Source organism: Thunnus albacares, chromosome 13 (assembly GCF_914725855.1).
Source record: "Thunnus albacares chromosome 13, fThuAlb1.1, whole genome shotgun sequence".
Taxonomy (NCBI): domain Eukaryota; kingdom Metazoa; phylum Chordata; class Actinopteri; order Scombriformes; family Scombridae; genus Thunnus; species Thunnus albacares.
Window position 1 is genome coordinate 26,188,211 of NC_058118.1, and position 21,242 is coordinate 26,209,452.

General features: G+C 38.7%; 1 protein-coding gene across 9 annotated transcripts in view; it reads left to right on the forward strand.

Moving 5' to 3' along the window:
- Window positions 1-21,242, forward strand: part of clip2 (CAP-GLY domain containing linker protein 2) — a 49,220-nt gene that overhangs the window by 17,858 nt on the left and 10,120 nt on the right. For 6 of the 9 annotated variants that reach the window (XM_044371510.1, XM_044371511.1, XM_044371512.1 and 3 more), the window contains 11 exons: window positions 1,365-1,489; window positions 3,621-3,834; window positions 7,391-7,588; window positions 7,768-7,871; window positions 8,929-8,989; window positions 11,344-11,448; window positions 13,339-13,389; window positions 15,524-15,907; window positions 16,157-16,732; window positions 16,858-16,915; window positions 19,825-19,908. In XM_044371510.1, the coding sequence (XP_044227445.1) occupies window positions 1,365-1,489; window positions 3,621-3,834; window positions 7,391-7,588; window positions 7,768-7,871; window positions 8,929-8,989; window positions 11,344-11,448; window positions 13,339-13,389; window positions 15,524-15,907; window positions 16,157-16,732; window positions 16,858-16,915; window positions 19,825-19,908 (1,960 nt within the window). The remainder of the gene's footprint in view (window positions 1-1,364; window positions 1,490-3,620; window positions 3,835-7,390; window positions 7,589-7,767; window positions 7,872-8,928; window positions 8,990-11,343; window positions 11,449-13,338; window positions 13,390-15,523; window positions 15,908-16,156; window positions 16,733-16,857; window positions 16,916-19,824; window positions 19,909-21,242) is intronic. The other 3 variants (XM_044371514.1, XM_044371518.1, XM_044371519.1) reach the window with 3 other exon arrangements.

Consider the following 21,242-nt stretch of genomic DNA (forward strand, 5'->3'; position numbering starts at 1 on the left):
ATCTGCGCAGAATATTGAGTCACTGCCAATCGGGGTGGTGTGCAAAAAAAGCAAATAACTTTGTGCACTTATTTTGGAAAAGCGGATGCTGTCTGCAGAAGACTTAATCATGTGACTAGAGCACAACAGATACTGTAAAGCAGAGAGCTGATCAAAATCAACATAATTTGGCTTATATATCACAGATATTGCAGTTTTGACTGTATAGTTTACAGAGCAGATGCCAGCACAGCACAGGAGTTGGCACAGTACTGCATCGCAGCTGAGCAGACAGTGGTGGTTAGTCTGCTGAGACTAAGTTCATTGTTCATCTGTGAAATACACTGCATTCATTGTCATAATCATAATCAATTGTTTGTAATTTTTGTACTATTTCTACTTTCTAAAGACCTTTTTTCACAACCACACATTTTGACTTGTCATAGAAGGAAAAGCACAAGTGTTACTAAAAACATTAACGACGTCTGTGTCCTATTCAAGTGTCCCAGTTAGACATGACAGTGTCACAGTGAGCTGGCGACCTGAAACTGAGGCAGCAAAATGGAATTTAGCCATCGTAAATGTTATTATATACACCTGTGCTTTTCCTACTCTGACATGTTAAAATGTGTTCTCTGCAACAAAAAAAAAAAAAGGCCTATTACACTGACCAAATATTACTGTGCTGTCAGTCTATTAGCAGGCATTTGACCTCAGAGAATTGAAACTATGACGTCAGGATGCTGCCTTAGCTTGCAGCTTAGTGAAATGATGCCAGTGAACAAACACACACACACACACAATTATTGGCCCAACATTAGAGTAAACCATCCAAAACTGAAAATGCAAAGCTAAATCTTGTCATGAATTTTTCTAGGTATAGTTGATTATTTAAAAATAATCAACCTAGAAATGCATCTAAATGAAGGTACTATCTATCTCTCAAGTAGTTTGCCAACCAGTCTGAAAACTTAAAACCCTTTTTTCTCAGAGTCTGAAATATCAGTTTACTGCATCTATAGAGTAAAATGAATGAGGAAGTGATTGTGGTTACAATACTGGAGAAATAGTGAAGATCAGGACCATTAGCAACATCCTCTGTGTTATGGAAGCAAAGGGGATTATGGGAAATGTAGTGTAAAATTTAGAACATAGAAGCCTCTTATCTTAATCATGATTTCTTATGACTAAACTAATCACATCTAACCTAAAATGGTATGTTATGATTTAGTAGAGCGACTAATAGTGTCATTTAAAATCAGTGATGAGTGTTTTTTTTTAAGCATTAAAAGCATTTAAGCACAACTTTTAAGCATTTAATTGTCTCCATATTCATTGAAAGTGCAGCAGTCAGCAGTCAGACCTTTTTCCATTTCTGCTGTCAGGTTGGAGGCTCTAAGATGGGAGTCATACGCTACATGGGGGAGACGGATTTCGCCAAGGGTGAATGGTGCGGGGTTGAGCTGGATGAGCCCCTGGGGAAGAATGATGGAGCCGTAGCTGGTACAAGGTATACACACACACACACACACACACACACACACACACACACATTATGTATGCTTCAAGCTCCCCAAATTCCTCTGCTTTTTCCCCTAAAAGGAAATGGAGGGGAAGTCTGTGAATCCATCTGTTCAGCTGTTTGTGCTTTCATCTGTTTGTCCATGAAATTACACTTACTGACCCTCTAGCCCAGAGCCGGTCTGTATCATTTGTTGGCCATGTTTTAACTGTCATATTTAACACGTTTATCATATTCATCATCATTTATTCACCTCCGAGAGTCCTCAGAGATTTTTCTTATCCCAGCGCACATTCCTCTCTCTTTATTCTTGGTAAACAGTTTAAAACGGGTGAAAAATGGTGACAGATACCTTGGAGCAAAGCTTGAATTTTAAAAGCCGTTAGCTAAAAGGACAAAAATGGAAAAAGTTCTGTAAGCAGCCAAGTCACTGACACATTCTTCATGAAGAGGTCCAAATCCAGGAGCACTTGTTTATTCGCTTACTGTTTAAACTAAAGATTTTATATAATTGTTCATAGTTTATTGTCTTTTCTCCCAGTATAATTCTCAAATAGTTTAGGATTCAGAATTTATTTGTGTGTGTTTCTATAAAAAGACACAGTAAAGTAAGAAAAAATGCAGTGTGCAGACAGACAAGAAGCCCAGAGGGGTTTATTCATGGCCTCTGCTTAAACAATGTAAAATTATTTTTACATTTTTTCAGATGTAGATAATGTAGAGAAAGAAAAGTACATGTTCTAATAAAAAACAAGCTGTTGTTTAAGTAAAAAAGCAAGAAAACAATGTTGATTTAGTTATAATTTAGTGACTTTTTAACTATTTTGTATCCTTTTTTCTTATTTAACCTGTAAAGTGTGCAGAGATCCATCGGGTCTAACGGGTGATCTAATAACGAGAGGTAAACTATCTCAAAGTTCAGCCGGGATCGCAGCAAATTCTTGTTTTAAGTCGAGCTTTGAGAACATCCAGTAGACACTGGTCAGCAGATCTGAGAGACTACAAGGACACAGCAATTCAGAAATGTACTCAGGGGTTTTAGTGTGTAGAGCCTGATAGGTGATAAAAAAAAAAATCCTCATGTTGAAATCTAATCTTCACCAGCAGCCAGTGGAAAGAGGCCAAAACAGCTGCATTTTAAACCATCTGTAGAAAAGCTCCAGCTCCTTGGTTGATGAGGGAGTATAATGACTGAATAAGTTGTGAAGACACAAAAGTCAAGTCAAACTTTATTGATATAACACATTTCATACACAGAGCAACACAATGTGCTTTACATATAATGACAATACAATCGCAACGCAATTATAAAAGTGCAGAAGATAAATTTGCATCAACAGGTGTTAGTGCAGTTATACAAGAATCAGTGCAGAATATACAAATATCAAAATATATAAAACACGCACACAAAGAACTTCGCCATAGACTGTGTGGGGGCCTCTCTCAGGTCCGTCCGTCTAGCAACCTGCCCTGCAAGCATGGATTAACTTCTCAGCACTTATAAATAAATATGTCTTAATTGGAAAAATAAAAGATCGCTCAAGTTCCTTAATATACAGTACATATAAAAATCTGGATAAGTGTAAAATGTGACACATACATTTCTAGTTTGCAGCTTGATATCGGAGGTCAAAGGTCTTACAGACTGCTGCAGGACATTCTGAGCATCCTCAGGGCCAATAATGTTCTTTTGTGCATATTAAGCCAATATAATGGCTATTTGAGACGGGTTTATTGCTCTATAATGATGCAGCTGACTTTGGCTTCCTGTCTTGAACTTGGATTTCATTTTATTGTTGGAATGGATTTTACAGTTTTATAGATGATTTTTAATGATTGACCATATACTTTCCGGTGTAACAAGAATTGTAAGGCTAATTTGCACCTGGTTTGAAACTGAAATATTTAAAGATGACATTATAAGATCATTACTTCCTACAAAAAACTCCATCTATGATCATTTTCTTCTTTCTATTCTAAGAAATGTAAGTGGAAGTATCTAATAAACGGATTTGAATCCCCAAATTAAACACAAAGTGACAGTATATAAAAACTGGGGTTTTTTTAGGTAATTTTGTAAAGCAGTTGTAACATCTTCCCTCTCCTTCACTTCCTGCAGATACTTTCAGTGTCTTCCCAAGTTTGGCCTCTTTGCTCCGATCCATAAGGTGATCCGCATCGGCTTCCCCTCAACCAGCCCGGCTAAGGTGAAGAAGAGCAAGCGAGTGGCCATGGGAGTTTCCTCTCTGGCCCACAGCCCCAGCAGCTCCTCCATCAGTTCAGTCAGCTCGGTGGCCTCCTCTGTGGGTGGACGACCGAGCCGAGCTGGACTGGTAAGATAACGGCAGTGTGCCTCGAATACATTACTGAGAGCAGTATAGAGACAGAGCGCGAGGCGTCATACTGTGAAAACCACGCCCACCGGAGGGGAAAACAATCAGCGCCATAATATGCAACCGAGGGCTGAAAAGCTAACAAAATGCCTGTAGCTAGCTAAAAACTTTAGATTTCAGCATGTCAAAGGATTATTTTAGCACCGTACGTCTACCAGAGAGGAAAAGGTAGTTAATAGCATATGCTGAAGCCCGTTACATTGTATATGCTAAGATGCAATACATGAATGCAACGGCTGACATCACATCTACAGTAGAGACCACATAACAGGCTGGCATGACACTTTTCACAGCTGATATGGTGACTACAGTTTGTAAACACAGACGGGGAAATTACACACACACAGACATGCAATCATTTCCCATTCAGGCTCTTTTTACACTCAGCATCACAGCTGAGTGCAGGTTAGCTATTGCTGTTGTTTAAAACACAGCATACCTTTCAATTAAACAGCTATTATGTTCTTACTTTCATGCGTGTTAACTGTGACTAGCAGCGCGTCCAGATATATGTGTCGATTTTACGGAGGTTTTTGAGCTGCGGGCCGTCCGTGCAGCTCAGGTCGGGTCTGTCTTTTCTACCGTAGGCACACAGCGCTGTATCCACTTCTGTCTTCTTCAGTTTTTCAGTTCGGGAGCTCGGTAGTGCATTCCACCTCACAGCAGCTTTTAGGCATTCTTCTGTTGTTTGTTAGTTAACAGAAGTGACAAGGAGGCATCTTCACTCGATACAAAATCAGTGGAGACTAATGAATTGTTTTCCCCTCTGGGGTGGGAAGGACTTAATTGCGCTCTGTCTCTATCTGTTTGACTTGTTCATGCAGAGTGACATGCTGTTGAAAACTCCACATTTTGGGAAATATGCTTATTAGAGTTAGGAGAAGATAAAAAAAAAAAATCAATACCATTCTCATGTCTGTACGGTAAAGATGAAGCCAGTGCTGTTGTAACCGTGAGGTCACCAGACAACCAGCGGAGACTCCAGGAAGTTTCTGCTCCCAGCCAAGAAATAGTCTTGCACATAACCTCCTGTAAAACCAAGTCCTCTTATTTTTACACTTTGTTTTTGTACAGACAAGAAATAATATGTTAATTAGTGAGCTTTAGAGGTGTTGTGAGTGGATTTTGTTACTCTACGTTTGTTTGGCGCTACGCTAGGCTAAGCTAACCAGCTGCACAAACATGAGAGTGGTATTGAAAAAGCATATTTCCCAAACTATTCCTTTGAAGATAACAAGTAGACCAGAGTTACAAGGTGCTTCACAGGTCCATTAATATTATATCATCATCAAAATACATTTGAATTCATTATCATTTACCTTTTTATCTGGTAAAAAGGGACTTTCAGTTGAAAGGTTTTTACTTTCTTCTGGCACAGGTTTCAATACCAAAGATTCTTCTCAAGTGTTAAGATTTGAGTTTTTATTTTATGTTGTTATATATTCTGTCTATTCTGTCTGTGATGAATTGGTTCCATGTATAATGCATGAAATACCCCCTTTTTCCGCTGAGCAATTAGGCTCTGATCCACTGACAATGTAATTTGCTTCTTCGTGACAAGTTTGGAGTCCTTCAGCTGAAAAAGAGCTCAAGTAGCTCCTTCTACACACTGTGTCATTAAGACTAATATCCTCAGGGATGGTTGGCAACTAACTAAAATAAATGGAACATCAGGGTACTTCACATTGATTATAGCTTCTGGTTTCGAGCCAGATCTTGGACACAGAACCCTCCCCTTTACTTTCCTTAATTGTTGGCAGCCAGACAATGTCAGACAGAACCTCTCTGAATTATCACGCTGACCACGCTGCACAAAATCTTCAGACTGTCATTTCTAAAGATCTTAGTTGTACCACGATTAGCTTTGTTAAATGCTACAAAAGGAGGCACTGTCCCTAAATTTAATCTAACTAGTCTAATTTGCAGGCAATTAGTATATACACAGAAACACCACACATTTAACAAACCTCAGTCAGTCAAGTACTGCATTTATGGATGTGAATGGTATTGAAATATTAATAACATCCAGCAAAGTATAGATTACTTGCCTGCAATACATAATAGAGGCGCCCACACTAAAGCAAGAATTTATTACCTTAGTGACATCACTGTTCTCATGTATGTACCAGACAAAAACTTGACAATTCAGACTTATATGTGAAATCTTACAGCTTTTTTATGTCCAGTAATGTTATCTCTAATAACCACTTTTGGCTTTTAACAACCCTGTTCCGCTGAAGACGACTCTATTCTTTTTATTATTCCGTTGTACAATAAAAGCTACTGGATTGAGCTGATCTCGTAGGTGAGGCGGGAACCTTTTCAAAGAGCACACTCTAGTGGTCAAAGAAGGTGATGCATCTTTCAAGAATTTCATTGATGCTTGTGGTTTTGATACTTTCTCAAGCAGTAAAATATTCTGAGACAATGAAAGGAAAAAAAACTTCAGACAAAAAAGCTTTTAGAGATTTATATATGTAGTCTGAAACCTCCTGTAGTCAGTATTTTATAGAATAACTTCTTAAAAGGAACATCAGTGATTCCACAATAACTATTGCACAATTTCATCATAACAAAGCCTTGTTTTCTTAGCCAGAAAAAGCTTTGCCTTCTCATGATGATGAACCAGTTCATCTGCAATCACATGAAAGCGATGTGTTGTTGTGTCAGATTCACAAAGTAGTTATCCCATGACCATGTGAAACTGGTTTTCACAGATAGTTTCTCTTAATGAAAATGAAATGTTACTTAGAGATCACAAGAAAGCAAAGTGTTTCATGTTGAGATCACAGAAAAGCTGGTTTTCATGATCATGAAATAATTGTCTCATGATCTTAGAGAAAATAAAATTCCCATCCGTCCGTCCATCCATCCATTTTCCGCCGCTTATCCGGGATCAGGTCTCAGTGGCAAGGTCTCCCGGCAACGCCCTCCAGCTCCCCCTGGGGCATCCCAAGGCATTCCAAGGCCAGAAGAGACATGTAATCCCTCCTGCATGTTCTGGGTCTGCCCCGGGGTCTCCTAGCAGTTGGACGTGCTAGGAACACCTCCAGACGGAGGCGTCCAGGAGGCATCTTAACCAGGTGCCCAAACCTCCTTTCGACGCGAAGGAGCAGCGGCTCTACTCGAAGCTCCCCCTGGATCTACGAGCTCCTCACCTTATCTCTAAGGCTGCGCTCAGACACTCTCCGCAGGAAACTCATTTCGGCCGCTTGTATCCGCAATCTCATCCTTTCAGTCACTACCCAAAGCTTGTGACCATAGGTGAGGGTTGGGACGTAGACTGACAGGTATTGAGAGCTTCGCCTTCTGGCTCAGCTCTTTCTTCACCACAACAAACAACAAACAAAATAAAATTTGTCCGAGAAAAAGACACGTTGACCTCTACCTGATGTGATCTGACTTTGAACTTTCCTCCTTTGCGTTTTTTTTTCTTTCTTTCCCACCCTTTCCTTTGCCCACGTTTCTTATTGTTTTATGCTTTTTCTTTCTTAAGCTGACAGAAACATCGTCACGCTACGCCCGGAAGATCTCGGGTACCACCGCACTCCAGGAAGCCCTGAAGGAGAAGCAGCAGCACATCGAGCAGCTGCTGGCCGAGAGAGACCTAGAGCGAGCCGACATGGCCAAGGCCACCAGCCACATCTGCGAGGTGGAGAAGGAGCTGAGCGCCCTCAAGACCCAGCACGTGCAGGTACGAAACAGACGAGGTGATGATCTGTCACCAAATAACAGCTGTAAAGACGTCATACCGGTCTTATGGCATTCATTTTGTCATATTTAACATAAACTAATAATCTGTCCAGGCATTTATCTTGACATGTTGTTCAGTATATCTTCGTACACAAACAAATATCTTCTTCATGACCACAGTATGTAACAGAGAATGAGAATACCCTCCAGCAAGTCAAAGCCATGTTGGCCAGCACACAGAAAGATAAACTGGAACTGGCCAATCAGCTTGAAGAAGAGAAAAGGTAATATCACAGAGTTGTCACTTGTGCTCCCTCATGTAACAGTGCTAGTTCCTAAATCTAAATGTGAATTATTGTTTGGTATCATATGTTAAAGTATCAATCGGCCTTGACAAAAAAATAATTCTCAAATCATTTAATTAAAGAGGAATTAAATGGTCTCTCACACCTGATTTCTAATTATTATAATCTGATATGTTTTCTTCATTTGAAAACAAAATAGTTTGTTTTATGTGGTATAACTTTCTTAATTAATACATCGTATCTTGTTTTTTTAATCCAGATACAAACAGAAATGTTAAAATGACAACTTGTGGTTTTAGGAGGAGTTATGTACATTCAGTATACATTGCAGTGACTCTGTACAGCCACCCAGAGTGTTGTCATCACAGTGAAGTTGTGCCTGTACAAAGACCAAAAAAAAAACAAAACCTGTGCTCACTGACCTAATCTGACAACCAGAGACACTGCACAGAAGTATTAAACGGATAAACAGTCCAACGCATAACTTCCCCTAAAATCAGAATCATTGTTGTTTATTTTTACATTTCTTTTTATATCCTGGTTGAACAGATAAACAGTACCAGTCAAAAGTTTGGACACTTTCTCATTCAAGGGAATGGGAAGGTGTGTGTATATAGATATGAAGGAGATATATTGGTGTAAACAAGACTGTTTTAGAGTTGTTGGTAGGTTTATTTTCTCACTTAGAGCCAAAAACAGGTCTTAATGCTAAGCTAGGCTAATCTCCAGCTAACACACAGATAGTAGTCTTCTCGTCTTAGTCTTCCTCATGCTCTCGTCTCAAGTTGTGATTTCTGCAAAACCAAAGAAATCACATGACAATCAAATATGAATTGTATACATGTATGTAAGCATGGGTGCACACAGAGCACCGAACCTTACTGCCCGTCCGCTGTGCGGTTTATCTGACAGTATTAGTTGCAGCTTAATTTAGTCTGTCTCTTTAGTTCTTTATGACTCAAATAGTCAAATCAATGATGTTTCGATTCTCCTTCTTTTTATCCTCTGTGCCACATCTTACACAACTTATTTACAGGAAAGTGGAGGACCTCCAGTTCAGGGTAGAGGAGGAATCCATCACCAAAGGAGACCTAGAGGTATTTATCAGCATTATCAATACCTATAAACTCTATGAATAATGGAATGTGTGTGATGGCTCATAATGATATTCAATGCATCCCTTTGATATCATTACCCAGAGCAGGTTGCATTATGTTTCAGTAGATAGTTCTTTATGCTGTATAACCAAACAGCACCGTCAGCGTAATAAAACCCTGGAGATCAGGACAGGGAGGAAGATTTATAAAACTTCTACATGCAGAGAAGATGATTGTGTCTTTGGGACAATGGTTCGGATGCACAAAAGCAAATATGACTTGAGAACGCCCGCGTCTCACTTTTTTTTTCTTTTTACATACAAAATCGGTTTAATGTGAGGAGCTCAGATTAGTACAGTTTCTTGCTCAGTAACACCTCAGCAGGGATGATGATTTGGACCCCAAACAGTTGATTGACAGCTTCTCCATTCACTACGCTGTCTGCACATCCCAGCAGTACAGATATTAAATGAGAAGAGAGATTGTGGCTTTCAGTTGCTGCATATTTTAGGGCAGAAGTCAAACAAAAGGTGAGGATTTAAAAACTGTGAATATTTGACTTGAATCTATTTTTTAAGCTCTGCAGAAAAGACTGAAATCCATTCTTAAAGGTACATTATCTGACCTCTCTCCTGTTTGTCTCTTGAGAAAGAACCCGAATGGAAGATAAATCTAATTTGTTCACTTAGGAATATGACACCACGCTTGTCTGTTCCTGCACGAATGTATACACCAAGAAACACATTTGTCACTGCACAGTCTGAGGTATGGTAACTGAAGTATTATACGTTTTTTTTAGCCCTAAAAACTTCTAATTAAATGCTACAACTGCCTTCTTTATAAGCTTGCATCATTTTCCAACACTGTCTGAAAGCCATGTTTACACAGGCTTGACTGTTAAAGGATAGAGCCGGCGATAGTTTCGAAGTTTCTTATTGTCAACAAATCACATAAAAAGACCAAAGAAATGTGTGTTGAGCTCATCTTTTAACACTTTCTGACTTCCCTACCCTGTTTATGGCGCTCAGCCCCAAGTTCACTGATTCTAATGAGGACATAAATCTTTAAAAATGGCTCACAAATGTTAAGTTTCCTGTTTAAAAATGACTCAATAATTTACTAAAACAGCTGGGGCACTGTAGCTCTAAGCAAACATTTCTCCAACAGGAGTAATAGTCCATTTGTTTGGGACTATTTTCAGTAGCAGATTAATACACATTTGTTGATCTACTCGTTATTTCCAGCAGCAGGACTGTGCGTATAGGTTTGATTAAATAAACTACATGTCACCCAGTGCAACAGTATGGCTCATAAATCTGTTTTTAATAGTTTTTGTACAACAACAGAGGTCGAGAGCACAGAGGAATAAGCTTCGGGTACACAGACAATACTAATGAGATTAATTGATTGTTGGTTTTGGTCTTTTAATGTTGACAATAAGAAAAATACAGAGTGTTACCAGCCTTAATTCATAACCATCTCTGGTTTTGCAGAGCAGTGATACAACAGAAATATCACATTAACAGCCACATCACATAACTAAGAAATCCCAATAACAACTTTGAGAAAATATGACTTAACGTTCTTAATGAGAATAAATGTTTCAATTGGATGAAATATAATGATTAAAATATGAAAAAAAAACAGCATGTGGATGTTCAGAACATGATCAAAGCAGTTGTTTAATTGTATGAGTACATCATGCATTTCATTCATGCAGGACGTTCAAGGCTACGAAAGGACCATAATTTATGCATACTGTCAATCACTTGTACTCAGTTTATTCACAAAGTTTTGTTCCTCAGAACTTCATCAGGCAGGATTCATCTTTACTTTTTGTTCATGAAGCTTTCCTGATCAAGGTCTGAGGACCGAAGCGTCATTAATAAATTGAGTACAAATGATCGACAGTGTATCATTTTTTTGGTCCTTTCACAGTTAGATTATTATCCGATGCACCCGTTAATAAGATTTTATTGAGTACGAGAGCTTTGTAGTGCATGTTAAAGGTTATGGCTCAGTACAGACTGTAAGGTTTACACATGACCGGTGTGTTACAGAGTTGTCTTAACTGCAAAGTGCACTTTTTTTGAAAGAGACTTACATCCTCAGCCTCTTCTCCTCAAGTCTCCACATCATACGATCAACTCATCTCAGAGTCTATACTGTTTCAGTGCTGCTGTATACAAAGCTGCCATCTTATCATCTGTTGACTGTTCTGATCTCTTATCATTCCCCTTCGAGTCTTTATGGATCTCTTTCCCTCTGAGATTCACCCCCTCCCTCCCCTCCCCCTCTCCCCCCCTCTTCTTTTCTATCACTCTTTTTTCCTTTCTCTTTGTGTCTTTTTGTAGACTCAGACAAAATTGGAACATGCCCATATTCGTCAGCTTGAGCAGAGCCTGCTCCTCGAAAAGTCGAGAGCAGAGGCGCTTCAGAAAGAATTAGAGAAGAGGAGGGTAAAAAAAGCACGATCCCTTTGCCTGTAGCCACTGTCCTGTGTGGTTCTGCACCTGTTTGCTTCTAGTTTGACTCACAAGCTGCACAGGTCAAAGTCATACTCCACCTGTCTTTGGTGTCCAGATTTACATCAACGCGAATGACTGAAAAATTACTTCAAATCAATAAACATACAAGGAGGAGGGATACGCCTACAGTACATGATATACAGTATAGATAACTCAAACATACAGGTGTGATGCAGGACCTTTAACTAGTAAACTGAATTATGCAAAACATGTAGTATAACAGATAATACGAGCATATTAAGGACTGCCGATATAAGTGACATTTAGCCTACATAGCCTCTCCTCCTTTTAGGCGACATTTCAGAGTTTTTACAAGCTGGGAAGCATTTCCTTTACGCCGGAAGCATTCTGTTAAATGCCAGAGCACATAACATGAAAGTATGTCATAAAAACATGAAAGTAGCATCCATATGGCTTCTCTTGTTGGTCTGAGAAATTATAACTCCAATATTATACTATATACTGTACACTGCACCTATAATTCAGTTCAGATAGATAACAACCATCAAGGTTTGAAATTACATATATTTGATTTTAAGGGAAATTAAACAATTGTTAATATTAAAAGCCTATTGTTAAAAGTATAAGACTGGTGTTGTTCTACATTTTTCTTATTGTAATCAAATCCCTCAAAAAGACCAAAATCAATAATGCATTAGTCCGTCTTAATTCCCTTTAGTAACAGCTCACAATATATAAATGTCACTTTATAAAAAGGCTAAATAATTTCCTATAACTGCTGGGCACTGTAGGTTTTAGCAAATGTTATTCAAACAGGAGTAAATGGTGCATTTACGTAGGAACTATTTTCAGCTGCAGGGTTAATGCACATTTGAGGCTCCAGTATTCTTCAGTATTTACAGCAGCAGGATGATGTACGTGGGTTCAACTCAAAACAAACTACAGTGTCCATGTTCGTGGTAATGAAGGAACATGTCAACTAGTGCAGAAGTGCAGCTGATTGATATGTTTTTTTATGAGGTATACGGAACAAAGGAATATATCAGGATTTGTCTACACAAGCAATTCTAAAGGATCAATTCATTGTTGGTTTTGGTCATTCAAAGAGACTTACTGACAAATAGAAAAATATAGAAAAAAATATAGAATATCTACAATGTTATCCTGTAAAATATGTGTCCAAAATAAAATGTACTTCGTTCTATGGGGAGTGTGGGTGCCTTATGTACTGTTTTGTACATATTGATTACATAAAGTCAGAAATAAAGCCTGAATGCCAGTAGTGGACGGTTGCTGCCCTTCATATCTTCACCATCATATAACGCTCGTCACTAGAGCTTCCCGTTTAACATTCGCCTCTGATAGGAAACATAGTGCTTCAGCTTTTCACATCTTCTGTTGCAGTAGCTGGTGTTGATTTTCTTTTTTAAATGGTGATTTATCTTTTTTCTTTAAAAGGTTGGCTCACGGATCAGTTGCCAGCTGCACTTTAAGATGCCAGGACATAACGTTTGAAATAACATCCCTCCATTTTCGTGGGTGAACCTGCCTAAACTCCATGCTCATTTTTGAGCACTTACGTAATTGCTTCACTGTTAATGGAATTCATCACTGATTCTTAGATTAGTCATTGCGGCAATATCCATTTACCATCGGTGGTTTACTGTAGAAAAGGATGTCCTTTACATCGCTTTGACATACAGTGCTGCACTCCAGAGAAGAAGCCTCTTAAATAATAGACTACGGTATCACAAATCAAACCATACAGGCTTGTGCTTTCAATTTTCAGGCATCAAAAGATAACAAAACTCTTTGAAATGCTGGATTCCTATATGCAGTAAGGTCTGCTTCTGCCAACAGGGAAGATGCACTCATGATGCAGTATCCTTGAGGTTGGGTAAGAGAACCAAGGTGACAAAAAGATTTGATCTTGTTTTAGCTTTGATCCGCCGCTGAGCTATCTCAATTCTTTATTTCAAATCAACTTCACATGCTGTCAAGGACATTAACCTTGCATAGGCTCCTTTTACTCTTTTACTCCTGTGTGATGTGCCGTAATCTGAATGCTATTCCGGCAACGTCTTTGATATGAATCAACTATTGACTCTGAGGTTTGGTAGATTGTTTTCCCAGATGGTTGAAATTAACATCTGTGCACTGTGCAGCAGGTCCTCCTTCTTAATCTTCTTTTTTTATTTTAATTGGATACAAGTGTGTGGATGATGTTTGCAGTTGTGTGTGTGTGTGCAGTGTCACTGTGTGGAGGTTTGCTGTTGGCTTTATTATATTTGCTTGGCTGCTTCTAGATGATCAGAGAATGGCTGTGCTCTCCTCTCATCTTCCACTTCTTTGCACATACAGTGAGTTGCACAGATATTTGGACAGTGACACATTGATCTCTTTGGCTCCTTAGTTTTATTACTTTGGATAGAAATGATACAATGACTGTAACATTTAAGTGCGGACTGCCAACTCTAATTTTAGGACAGCTGTATCATATAAAGAGTATAATGGTTTGTTTGGACTTTTGATCTTCTATGAAATGCAAACCCCGAGCTCTGCCAGTACTTTGATGATGGCACTCTTCTAAAATAATAACAAAGTGTACTTTTGGCCAGCGAGAAAAAAGGGTACTGGAATGCAACAGCCATATTTGAAATGATTAAGTCAGAAAACTTAAAGCTGCACTAATCAATATTTGTATTCGCAAAAGATTAAATAATTATGTGTAATGTGAAAGGGGTTGCCCATACTGACAAGTCCACAGAGAATTATTACTTGACTCTGTAGTTCCCTTCACCTCAATAGAGTGTTTTAGCATATTTTAGCTCATTGTTTTGGGCTTTCCAGCCAGAAAACTCTGCTTTCATTAACCTAGTTTTCAGCAGGCAGTTGTTTTCAGTGAAAACACTCTGATAAACCCACTGTGTACTGGACAGAGTTAGTGATGAGTTAGTGAACATAGCATCTAGCCGCTAAAGAGCCATATATTTTTCTCAGGAAACGAAAACAGAGCTAAAAGGAGAGTGACTTGCATTCATCAGTGGCCATACAAATGTCTCCACATGAATGCAAATTGTCCTACATTGTTGTTAAATGTGTAAATAGGCAATTGTTTAACACTGTTACAACTTAAAAGGTGACAACATTCAATCTCCTTTCCACTCTGTTTTCGTCTCCACCACTTCCTGAGGGAAATATCTGTCTCTTTAGCAGCTAAATGCTTCACTATGGTCACTAACTAGATGCTAATTGCCATTTAGTGCCGGTGAGAGTGAAGAAAAACAGTGAAGTTGAAGACCAGAAAACTAAAACAATGACTTAAAAGACACTATAAAGCTCTATAAATCTGAGAGGAATCCTTCAGAGTCTGACGGTAATTCTCTGTAGGTGTGGCACTACAGTTGATCCCTTTAACACTATACGTAGTCATTTGAATTAATGTTATTATAAAATTATTGATTATAGCTGCTTTAAAAAAATATCCACCTACCAGCACCACTAACATTACTTTTGTGTTTAATCTGTACACAAAATAAAATGTAAAAACGACAATCATTTTCCATGACTGTTTAAATCATTTACTTATAGTAAGATCTGCATAAATACTCAGGTGCACCGTGAAATCTGGTTACCATGACAAAGGCTATAGTTATGTGTAATTGACAATATCCTGAAAGTCAGTCTTTGTGTCATCTTTTATCTAAGATGTACAGCAGGGAGCCAAACTTTTAAAAAATTTGTCACTGTCCACATACTTTATGTAATTTATTTGTACTGTATAGTCACTGGAATGCACTTGACTGTTTCCAAATCCTTGCAAGGACCTACAGAGATTTCTCTTTGATTTCCTTTTTCCTGAGGCCTGATTTCTGCTCATAAAGTCAGTGTCACCTTTTCTTTGGAATGACGTCATTTTGTTGCAGGGTCTTCCACCCGTTATTGTAATCAAGTCATTCTTTTGAAAGGCTGGCATCTTTCTGCTATAGTGATAATCAGAAAAACTTTAAAGAACCGGTGATGGATGTTGTTTCTCTCTCATCAGCAAACCACAGTTGAAGAGCAGAGTCGCATCATGCAGCTGGAGGAGGAACTCAGCCTCAGTAGAGCTGAGATCGCAAGCCTTCAAGTTCAACTCAGAGTCCCCGACTCGAGCTCCCAACAAGCCAACGACAGCGACGCCACCCCGGGTTCTGACATCAAGCCAGAGACCCTCCTCCTGCGAGAGCAGCTGCTGTCAGCGGGCCGCGAGCACTACAAGGAGAGCAGCGAGCTTAAAGAGAAGTACGAGACGGCATTATCAGCAAGCCAACAGGAGGTAGAAACGCTGAAGGTGGTGGTGGATAAACAGAACCAGGAGATCAGTGAGTTGAAGCAGAAAATCCAACAGGCCACCAAGGAAAACATGGAAATGATGGACACCTGGAAGGTATTCTCCTGTTCTTTTTAATCCAATGCTGTTCAAACAGTTCAAACTTCAGAAAGAGCAGTAGGGTCATTTCAGTAGAGCTCTGTGAATAAGTAAATCATGAAAGTATGTATACTGAACTCATTAGGGGTTTTAAAGGTAGAGAGTTATAGTTTTCTTTTCAAATTTGATCAGTTCAATCAGTTTGAATTCATGGTTTTTCAAATGCAACTTATACACCCAGATAATTCTTCTCTCTGTCCTCTGCAGTCCAAATTTGACATGTTAGTGAGCGACCACCAGAGATCTTTGGACGAGCTGAAAGCCTCACTGAATAGTGATCACACTACTCCAGCAGGACCAGAGCAGGATGCTCAGGAGATGAGAACATCTCTGGAGAGCCTGAAGATGGAGCACCAGCTGGAGATGGAGAATCTCAAGGCCAAACACACGATCGAAGCCGCCATTTTGACAAAGGAACGTGAAGACCTCAGCGCTCGTCTGCAGGAGGCCAAAGACCAGCTGGCCGAGGGAAACCAGACATGGAGGACCGAGGTGGAGGCCAAAAGCGGAAAGCAAGCCCTGGAGGACGCTACTGCTAAGCTCCAGAAGGCGGAGCAAAGGCTGGCAGAGATGGAAAATCTTCAGATGGAGCAGGACAAAAGCACGGAGGGGCTGAGAGAGAGACTGGAGCTGTCAGAGAAGAAGATGATGGACTACCAGGCCCTGCAGAAGGCCCAGGCAGAGAGCCAGGAGGAGATCCAGAAACTGGAAGAGAAGCTGAGGGTGACAGCGAACCAGCTCCAGGCCATCCAGGCAGACCGCTACACATCCCATGATGCCAATGTGAGTGAGAAGTTATAAGAAACAAATCAGAAATCCAATACATAACTTTATGTAGCACCAATCATTGATATGCTGGTATTGCTTTAATTTAAGTTCAACTCCCTTAACACTCTCTCCTTTTTCAGGTGATAGAGGATAATGAAATTTCAGATGAGAAGATGAAGCTAAAACAGAATATCGAAGGTGCAGTGTCCTCTTACTTATTTTGTTATTAACTTTTTCTTAGAGTTTTTTTTTTTAAAGAACACATGTAAACAAAAGTAGCACATAGGAGCAAAAAGTGCGAACCAGACAAAACACATACAAAAAACTGACAACAAAACATATATATGTGTGTATATGTATATATATATATATATACACATACACACACACATATATATACATACATAGACTCACTGGCCACTTGTATCAGGCTGGATCCCCTTTTGCCTTCAGAACTGCCTTAATTGTTTGTGGTATAGATTCAACAAAGTGCTGGAAACATTCCTCAGAGATTTTGGTCCATGTTGACATGATAGCATCACGCAGTTGCTGCAGATTTGTCGGCTGCACATCCATGATGGGAATCTCCCGTTCCACCACATTCCAAAGGTGCTCTATTGGATTGAGATCTGGTGACCGTGGAGGCAGTGAACTCATTGTCATGTTCAAGAAACCAGTTTGAGATGATTTGAGCTTTGTGATATGGTGCATTAACCTGCTGGAAGTAGCCATTAGAAGATTGGTACACTGTGTTCATAAAGGGATGGACATGGTCAGCAATAATGCTCTGGTAGACTGTGGTGTTTAAACGATGCTCACTTGGTACTAAGGGGCCCAAAGTGTGCCAAGAAAATATCCCTCACACCATTACACCACCATCAGCAGCCTGAACCATTGATACAAGGCAGGATGGATCCATGCTTTCATGTTGTTTACTCCAAATTCTGACTGTACCATCCTAATGCTGCAGCAGAAATCAAGACTCATCAGACCAGGCAACATTTTTTCAATCTTCTATTGTCTAAAATTTGGTGAGCCCGTGCCAACCTGTAGCCTCAGTTTCCTGGCACCCAGTGTGGTCTTCTGCAGCTGTAGCCCATCTGCTTCAAGGTTCGCCGTGTTGTGCATTCATTCTCTGTAAATCCTAGAGATGATTGAGCGTGAAAATCCCAGTAGACCAGCAGTTTCTGAAATACTCAAGCCAGCCCGTCCAGCACCAATAACCATACCACGTTCAAAGTCACTTAAATCACCTTTCTTCCCCATTTTGATGCTTGGTTTGAACTTCAGCAGATCTTCTTGACCATGTCTACATGCGTAAATGCATTGAGCTGTTGCCACGTTAACAAGCAGTTGAACAGGTGTACCTAATAAAGTGGCCGGTGAGTGTATATATATTTACATATTTATATCAACCTGTATTATATCTGCACACAAAAAAATAATAATTCAATTGGAAGATATGCACTCAATCTAAGTATTTTTATTATTATACAGTCAGGCCTTATTGTTGACACATGGGTAAGCCGTCTTGACCAATGTTCATTAAAGACATCAATCTTAGTTTAAATTTAATTCTCTCAATAGTGTATATACTGTAGGGGTCAATCCATTCATTTATTTTTGTATGTCCTTCTTACTATAAGCCATTTTGCATGACACTAACACTCTCAACAGGTATTTATTTGGCTTTGCACAGTGAAGCTCTTCTAGTTCCAAGTCCTCTTATTTTAATACTAACCACATTTTCATAAAAAAACTAATTCTTATAATTGAGTTGCTATTTTTACTTGTGTTTCTATATTCTATTCCCTGTATTACTTCCAATTGTTTAAACATTTATACATTTCAGCTAGCCTAACTCTGTAGCTTGCGTCAGCTAGCTCGGTAAAACACAGAATTGTTGTTTTTACTCTTCGCTTTTTGTACAGATTAAACAAAAGATATAAAATGTGTTAATTAGTGATCTTTAGAGATGCTGGTAGTGGATTGACAGAGCTAGGCTAGCTGTTTCCCCCTGTTTCCAGTCTTTGTGCTAAGCTAAGCTTTAAGGGAAACCAAATAATTGTGGCAGTAAAAATACAGAAATAGTGAAACTAGAATTAATCAGAGAGGGTAAATCTCTGCCAGTATTCAGCAGTTCTCAATATTCTTGTCTCTTTAGTAAATCAAGATTATACTGTACATACCTCTATCACTGTTTCATAAATCCGGTTCATAATGATGCTGGTCTAATAAATCACCATAAAAATCACTGCTTCCTTGGCACAAAAGATCAGTCTACCAAATATTGAAACTGAAATATAAGTCAGCCTGCAATCAATAACAGTTCAGTAAATTATTATAAGTGTGCTACATGATTTCAGTTCCTCACTACAGCTGTTCCATAAATTCACCACTTGAAACTAAAATACAATGATTTTTTTTTTTTTACATTATTTCTCACAGTTTGTTTTTTAAACAGGCAAATTCCTCTCAAATCATATAGACTTTCTCTAATTTTAAACAACTTTTGGAAACTTTCAGGTAATAACTGATTTTTAGCTCCAAACTGTTTTAAAGACAACCAAATCTTTAAATTTTAGAGCCTTTAATTTAATAACGCGAGTTTGTTAGTAGTTTTGTGTACGATTCTTTTATCTTTCTTTTGAAACATGAAGATTGGATTTGTATTTATTTCATATGTATTTCCCTATAATTCCACACAGTAAGTTATATATGGAACTATAAGGAACCAATATAAGGTATATAAATTATATAACTTCATTATATAATATAATGAAACTTGATTCAGAAAATCTTTAACTTCATACAGTACTGCAATTGACTTTGAATTTTTTGCTTTGATATAATTTATGTGTCTTCCAGCATAATTTATTAACTATTATCAAGAAATTATGATTATGAATTATGATCTCCTGCTAAGTGACAGAAACCTACACAAACATCAGGAGGTAATACTGTATGTATGCATTATGAAGACTGTTACGTTTTACAAAGAGCCTGCATCAGTGCTCTCATTGTGATTTCTTGATTTCACATTTGATATGACATTTCTTCCACACTCCTGGTTTGAAGACACTTTCTGTTGTCTTCTTTTTCTTCAGAAACAATGGAGAAGTTGCTGAAACGGGAAAAAGAGGTCTCCACTCTCACTTCCCAGGTTGAAGCCCTCAAATCACAGATCGGAGGTAAATATCATTTTCCAGAGCATGTCCACGAGCAGCCAGCTACCTTTACCTTTACTCTGATGTCCTGCAGGTCTTTCATGAGAAGAAAAGTAAATGTTTAACTCTCCTTAGAGGGATCATTCCTTTTCAGATACTATAATAGTGCTCAAAGTAGTTTTGTGTGTTCTGTAGGAGAACAGTGTGAGGTTCATTTTCCTTACAATGTTAAAACAAGGCTAAACTTGCTACTTGCTATAAAACATTTCCTATTTATTAGCCAATTTGGGGAAAAAAGTCAAATTTCTCTATATATAAACTCATTATCTGTATCATATTTACATACCCGCCTTCATTAGCGTCATTCTATCAGCGTTGCTCACTTTGTATGTATGTGCAGTGCCCGTATGTGTGGTGACTGGAGGCTTCACTCAATTTCCCGCCAGTCAGACTGAGTTCACCGTGTGGTGGTTTGCGTTCATCTTCACTGTTGCATTCTTTGATCATCTCTGAGAAATCCGTCGGCCGACTTTTCTTTTGAAAAATGCAAAGTTCCATCACATCAAAAGATCTTCGAACACGCTTCATATAGTTCAGATAATCAAACTGACACACTTTGAAGAATAGATTGGATTTTTATACTCTACCGACTTTTTTAATGAATGCATAATGAGACAGACTTCACAAATAAAGCATTAAATCATCATTTGAAATTGATTAGTGTAGTTGCTGCAACATCAATTTTACATGCTGTGTGTATAATTCCTGAAGTCAGTAAATGCAGAATAAAGGATCTCTGTGATTATCCACAAATTACTGCCTGTGGCTCTGTAATTAATGCACCCACAAAGACATTACAGTACATTGTACAATAATGGACACGATATCAGGGTAGAAGTTTACTGCATTAAGGTTTATTGGAATAAATGAATAGATAAATGAAAGGCACCACAAAGGTGCTGCTGCAGCAGGGTGAAGAGGGAGTCCACAAGTCCACATGTGTCTGCCAATCAGATAATAATAATAATAATAATAAATGTATTTGTATTGCACCTTTCATGTGAAGATGTAGCTCGAAGTGCTTGAAGTTTGGCTAAAAAACCAAAGTGAAAATAAACCATAACAATGAGTAAAAAAGTTTGATCACAATATGATAAAAGTTACAATAAAGTTACCCCAAATTAAAAGCCAGATAACAAAAATAGGTCTTTAATGTCTTTTTAAAAATACCAGGGGGGTTTGCTGTTCCAACATCCAAGGCGAGGGTGTTCCACCGTTCAGGGTCATAAAAACAGAAAACATTTTAAAAATTGGTTTTGCACTCTGTAACAGCTGCATTAGTGTGTGAAAGATGCTAA